At 25.2% G+C, this 7,269-nt stretch overlaps 1 protein-coding gene across 1 annotated transcript in view; it reads left to right on the forward strand.

The window, feature by feature from the left end:
- LOC100206667 (integrin alpha-8) overlaps positions 1-7,269 on the forward strand; it is a 97,650-nt gene that overhangs the window by 39,361 nt on the left and 51,020 nt on the right. The window contains exons 8-9 of the mRNA XM_065810570.1: positions 1,961-2,029; positions 2,125-2,177. Of these exons, the coding sequence (XP_065666642.1) occupies positions 1,961-2,029; positions 2,125-2,177 (122 nt within the window). The remainder of the gene's footprint in view (positions 1-1,960; positions 2,030-2,124; positions 2,178-7,269) is intronic.

Below are 7,269 nucleotides of genomic sequence, written 5' to 3' on the forward strand. Positions count from 1 at the left end.
TATATATATATATATATATATATATATATATATATATATATATATATATATATATATATGTATATATATATATATATATATATATATATATATATATATATATATGTATATATATATATATATATATATATATATATATATATATATATATATATATATATATATATATATATATATATATATATATATATATATATATATATATATATATATAAGACGGAAGTGTTTAGTTATTTCACTGTTGTTAGTAATTAAAACATTACACCACATTTACCACAAAACATTACTGCGCATCACTTACTTACACTACTGCGCTTGATCACTTACACTAATGCAGTTGGTCACTGTTTTTTTTTTCAAGTATTTTTTTATTGATCTTGTTTTGAAGAATAAATATCTTGTTTAATTCTTTTGTTTTATGATTGTTTTGAACTAATTTCTTAATAACATTACACTGTTAACTTGATTAAATAATAATTAACAGTTGCAGAACAGAAACGTTTTTAATTTAAGATAAATAATAGTTAAAGGGATCCCAAATCTCCGAGACATGTTGTGTTCATATTAAAGAGAATGATAAAAAAAATGTTTGGGCTAAATTTTTTTGATTATAACAAAAGAATAAATGAATACAAAGAAAAACAAGATTTTTTATTTTAGTCGAAGCTCACCTTCTCTGTCTTATTGTAGACCTAAAAGTCAGCATAATATACGCTGCAATCTACAGACTTGAAAATTTATTCAAGCGTGTTTTATTCCTAAGAGTCTAGTACATGACATCATTAATTTTGTTTGCGTAAGAGATCAATTATGTAAACAAACAAAAAAGTCAATGACATTATGTATTAAAACTCTTCAGAATAAAACATGCTTGAATAAATTATCAAGTCTGTAGTGAAAGTCAATATAATATATGCAGCGTATATTGACTTTATACTGACTTTTATGCCTACAATAAAACAGAGAAGGTGAGCTTCAATAAAAAAACTAAAAGTGTATATAGGAACACCCTTATATATATATATATATATATATATATATATATATATATATATATATATATATATATATATATATATATATATATATATATATGAATACCAAGAAAAACTAACTTTTTTTTTTTCTTCTTGGTATTCATGTATATATATATATATATATATATATATATATATATATATATATATATATATATATATATATATATATATATATATATATATATATATGTATATATATATATATATATGTATATATATATATTCTTTGAAAAATTAATTTTTGTTAATGTCTTTACTTCTGTTATAGTTAATTAAGTTTATTTTTTTTTCATATTTTTTTTTAATTAAAGTTTTATTTTGCTGTAAGAAATGGGTACAAGGAAGGAATTAAGAATTACTGACGAATAAATAATTCTTGTTACTATAAAGAGGTTATTCCCAAGTCCAAATTAAAAAAAAATTAAGATTTCAATACGCTGTGTGCAAAGAAATTACAAAGCATGTAAAAATTTCTATGAAAAGTCTAAATAATAATTTTAATATAATAATTCTAAAATAATAAGTCTAAAGAATAGATTACAAGACAGAGAAATAAAAAAAGATTTCTTTATTGATTAGAAGATGCACTGCCTAAAATATCCTGTGTTCAGTTTAAAAATTTTAAAATTATCATTTCTACCATCAAAGATTGAGTGAAAAAATTAAGTTTTAATTGGGGTGTAGTTGCTATTAAACCATAATTAGGGCCATTTATAAAGCCAAAAGGCTCAATTGGGCTAAAAACATTAATATTGGTCAGTTTAACAATGGAAAAACACTCTTTGAATAAATGAGTTCAAATTTGAAGTTTTTGGTTCAATTTTTAAAAATTCTTTTTAGCCAATGCATTCTATATATCATTGAAAATATTTTTTAGTTTTAGAATATAAACTTTATTCATTTGTTAATTATTTTATTAGGTATTTATCTATGTTGTCAAATTTACTATTGGAGAATATTTATATAGTTTTTCAAGTCCCAATAATCAGGTATAACTGTTATAAATCATATTTTTAAATTGGTTTTAATATTTGCCTTTCTTTTAAATAATCTATTTTATTGTGATATTGTTTTATTTGATAAGGTTGGTGAGTATTTTGGTGCAAGTGTGTGTGTTGTTGACATGAATAACGATGGGTGAGTTGTTTTTTCTATTTAGCCTGAATGTGGCATTAACATAAATAATGATAGATTACTTATCTTTTCTAGCTAGTGTAAATCTGTCAGTGTAACTTCATAATTTTATAATGATGGATGATTCCATCATTATTAGTCATTTAATTGGTGCATTTGTTTGTGTTTTTAACATAGTTATTAATAATGGATTAGTTATTTTTTCTATTCAATTGTGTATAGTATTAGTATTTTTTAAAAAATTATTATATAACAATGACATTCAAAATCAAAAGTTCATATTATAAGGAAATTTAAATATACTTATAGAAATTATTTGTTAAATTATATATTATTTATTAAATTATATATTATTTTTAAATAGTCTATATTATTATTAAATCTTTTTTTGGGGAAAAAAAACAAAAGCAGATTTTTTTTTTCATTTTGTAAGAGCCATTTTTCAAATTCTCATTCTTAGTACATACTATGAAGAGATATTATGAAGAGATATAATCTGGGATGCACAGAGGGGAGATGCAGATCAGTTTCCCCTGGGCAGAGCGATAAAGTTTCTATCTTCTGAATTTAGCATTTAGCATAGCAAAAAACATGTAATGTTAAGAAAAAAATCTAAATGTTTCTGGCCATAATTCTTAACAAGGATAATATAGAAATCATTTAACAAGGATAATATAGAAAACTATTGAAATAATAAAATATAATAGGCAATCAGAAAAACAATAGTGTCTCTAGCAAATAACTTGTGGTGATTGCATGCTGCAAAGAAACTTCAATATCTCTATAATGGAAAAATCAGTTAGTTGGCAATTGTCATAAAACAATTTATATTACCATCAAAATTTTTCTAATTTTATTTTAACAATCATTAAAATTTGCTGTCTTTTGAAATAGCAACTGTTGTTGCTATTTCAAAGGAAATTGTGGATCGTTCGAAAAACATCAAGTTATAATCAATATGTTTTAATCTATGTAATCATAAGCTATAATCAAGTTTTATCTATGGATAAACCTTTTAGAAGCAGTATGAGTGTAATTGAAGTTCTTAATGCAAGTCCAAAAAAATATAGCATGAAAAGATAATTTAAATTACAAGTATGTATGTTTAGAAAACTTATATTCGAAAGCTGTAGTTCCTGGACAAGCAGAAATACTTATAGGCTTTTTTAACAGTATAAAATGTTGATGAAATAAACAGTCTTCTCCCTGAAAAAATTAATCACGCTTAGACTATCCAAATTGAACAATGGTGAAGAGCAAAAGTTACTGCATGCAATATTGACGACAAAGTTTAGCCTCAATATCATGTTCTGTCTGTCTCAATTGCTGTAAAGGATGCATTTAACTATATCAAACATCTAATGTGAGGTTCTCAACAAAAAAAAAGACCAAATCTTTGGAGCAATTAAGCAATGAAACTGCTTTCTGGTTTTAAGGTTTTTGTTAAAAAAAGTTTTCCAGTTACAGATACAGAGTGCCAATAAGAGTATTTTCGTAAGAAAGGGGTTAACATATGGATATATTTTCTTCATAAAAATAAGAGAAAAGTCATTCAAGTGTGTTTACTTTACTTCAATATATAGGTGTTATTAGGATATACGTGATGCTATTTTGTAAGCCATGGCAATTTTAGACCAATTCAGAATTAATGAACTACATATCAAGAAGATGTTTACCAAGTCTCATAATGCCAGTTGTTATCAGGGAAGTTTCAACTGAAGCGATGTATAATGCATACAAAGAGAGAGATGTAAAGTTGGTGAGATATGATTATAATGAATCCTGTTTTGGAAAAGATCTATGCAGTATAAATTAAATGTAAAAATAATTAAAGAAAAACATTTTGAACTTTTTAAGTTGTACTGAAGGTAAACAAAGTTACGTAAATCATAAGTTCTAGAATATATTGTATAAAAAAAGTTAATGCTAATCTTTAAAAACATTAATGCTAATACTTTCAGGTATCTACATCTGGAATCAGAGTTAATTATATGAATAACAGAGCTAATTATCACATCATAGTTCTTAGAAAGACTTACTGCAGCAGAATAAAATATGCGATGTGGTGGATAATTTGTTTTATATGCGTAAATGATTCTATTTCTAAAAAAACAACTAATTTTCAAATGGAAATAACGGGTGATGCGGAAGTTATCGAACAAAATAAAAACGTCACTAACTTATTTATAAATAAAAAAACAAACTACTATTATATTTTTTTTAAATAAAGCATTTATCTTTTAATAAAAATATATTATTTTTTATATGAAAAAACACCACCATCTGCAATTGATCTCAATTTTGCTCTGACGCCTTTCATATGCGACTGTAAGTTTAAATCAGTTTCTTGTAGTTTTACTTAAATGCGATCAATCAAAACTTGCTCTGTTGAAGCTTGCCAATCTCCCTTGTAAACCTTCTGTGCCAAATGTCCCCAAAAATTTTCAATTGGTCGTGCTTGAGGCACATTTCTTTATCAACGTAATAGACATATTGGTCCATCCAATTTAGAGAATCTTTAGAATAATGAGAACTTGCTAAATCTGGCCAAAATAAATAGTTAAAGTCTCCATGATACTTGTGAATAAATGGAAGAAGTTGTTTTTCTAAACATTCATTAATATAGATTGATGAATTGATCACTACAGCCTTGGAAGTGCGAAACAATGGCTCGGACATACCACCATCAGATATGGCTATCCACATTAATCATTTTTTTGGAAATTTCTCTTTTCCTATAAAGCGAACACTTTCTGGGCATGTCTTTTTGTTGTTTGTGTAGTATCCAGAATTTCCAGGCATGTTGTTCCCTGCAAAACAAAAGTATTTTTTGTCGTCGATGACTAGAAGCGATTTTGTGTTATAGAGTTGATTAACTAGTTTCCTGCTTCTTTTCTTTGCCTTTATTTGTTGTTCTATAGTGTATTTTGGTGTCTTTTCACATTTTCTATATTTAATATTCATTTTTTTTAACTGACAACCAGTTGTCGATTGATTTACACTGAATTTAATACCTATTTTTCTCTGACTGACCCCTTTTTGATTGTTGACAAGTCTCGTTAATTCGGCTTTCTTTTCTCTAGTCCAGGATGTCGGACGACCAGGGTGCTTTTTATCAGAAAACGATTGAACAGTTTCAAGTCTTTTTAGGTTATCATATATTGTACTTCGAGCAAATCCTTCCTTTTCAAAATGATTTACGATTTATTTATTTTTATATTAGGTTTATTTACAAAAAACATTTTTAGTCGCTTTCAAAAAGATTCTCGTTCAGCTGCATTTAACCTCATTTTAAATAATTGTGTTTCAAATAATAAAGTTTATATTTTATAGAACGTTTATGCGTACGCATAAAACCACAAAAACTAATTATTATGCTCAAATAATGAAATTAGGATTTGTCTGATAACTTCCGCATCACCCGTTACATTTAAATGTTTAAATTAATTTCATTTAATTAGCTCTATAGTTTTTTTGCTACTGGATATATTTTCAATTTTTATGTTAGGACCATGTTCTATTGACATTTTGGCATGTTAATTTCCAGAAAACTAAACAACTCTTTTGTTATGGATCACTTTGTAAGAATACTATACAAATTTTTTTTCAATTTCAAGCCTTAATATATGTATAGGCCTTAGATATCAAATAATCTGCTTAGCATTTTTAGAATCAAAAAACTCCTAAGAATAACACATTTAAGAAAAAAATGTGGGCCACTGTGCCCTGTTCTACCCTTATAAACAAAAAAAGCAAAGTCGTAAAGTAATTGCTTTGTTGTACCAAGGTAGCAAGGTGTGGTGGAAGAGTTGGTATTTGGGGTGGTAGTGGGAGAGTCGGTATTTGCTTTAATTTTAATGATTAGGTGTGTGTAACATTTATACAATTATAATTATAGAAGTAAAATCAATTTACATATTCATGAAGAAGCGCTATAGATGGCTCCATCAAACCATTCTGATTAATTGGAATAAATGCTGCCAGTTTCATCGAGAGATAGAGCTTGCCCATATAGCTCATACAATTATAGCATGAATGGAAAAAAAAAGCAGATTTGAATCCAATTGAATCTATTTGGGGATGGATCCAGAGTTCTGACCAAAATTTGCAACAATCTTGTTAAATTGATGCTAAAAACATGTGCAGCTTAAAAAAAAAAAGCATTTGGGGATGTTTTAAGTATTAGTTTAGATGTTTACTTTTTGTTGCGTTTTTGATATATTTATTAATAATTTTTTATTATGTTTGATAATATTTTTATATACAACTGTATGTCATCCAAGATGCAAAACTTGTTGACAATAATTTTCTTGCATTTTAAATAACAAATTAATTCAACTTTTTAAGCTTTTATTTCATACTTTTAGTTTTGTAAAATAAAATATATATAAAAAAAAAATATATATATATATATGTATAAAGTAAATAAAAAGGTTTTGTTAGTGAAAGGGTAGACGTTGTTTTCAATCTTCTGATAATAAAAATGTTTTTGATTACAAAAGAAAAATTAATACCTTCAACATAATATTTAATATAAAAATGATGTTTTCTATATTAAATATTAAGTTGAAGATATTAACAACAGAAATTTGCCCAAGCCACAGAAGTCTGGAGCCAACGTTAATCATGAAAAAAAAAAAAGATATGTGACATTAATATATAATTAAAAAGCTTTTGAATATTTTAACTTGAAATTACTACAAACTATTATAATGATAATTTTATGTCATATAAAAAGTTATATTAAATTGCTCATTAAAAAGTTATTTTTAAATTGGCTATTAAATGTATTTTTAAATTGATTGTTGATATATTTTTTAATTGATTATTGGATATTTTTTTGAATTGATTATTTCTTTAGAATTAAGGTATTGGAGGAAAATAAGAGTAAAAAAAAGAAAATAAAATAAATGTATATATATATATAAATGAAATATAGAATAAAACTGGAAAACAGAAGCTGTAGGTAGCATATGATAAGAATTAAATGCTGAAGAATAAGTAAAGGATTTAAAATTGAAGATATTTATAAAATCTAAATAACCAGTAAATTTAAATGTTTTTATTCTTACTATAAATTGAAATCAGAAATAGA

The sequence above is a fragment of the Hydra vulgaris genome, chromosome 11 (genome assembly GCF_038396675.1).
Source record: "Hydra vulgaris chromosome 11, alternate assembly HydraT2T_AEP".
NCBI lineage: Eukaryota > Metazoa > Cnidaria > Hydrozoa > Anthoathecata > Hydridae > Hydra > Hydra vulgaris.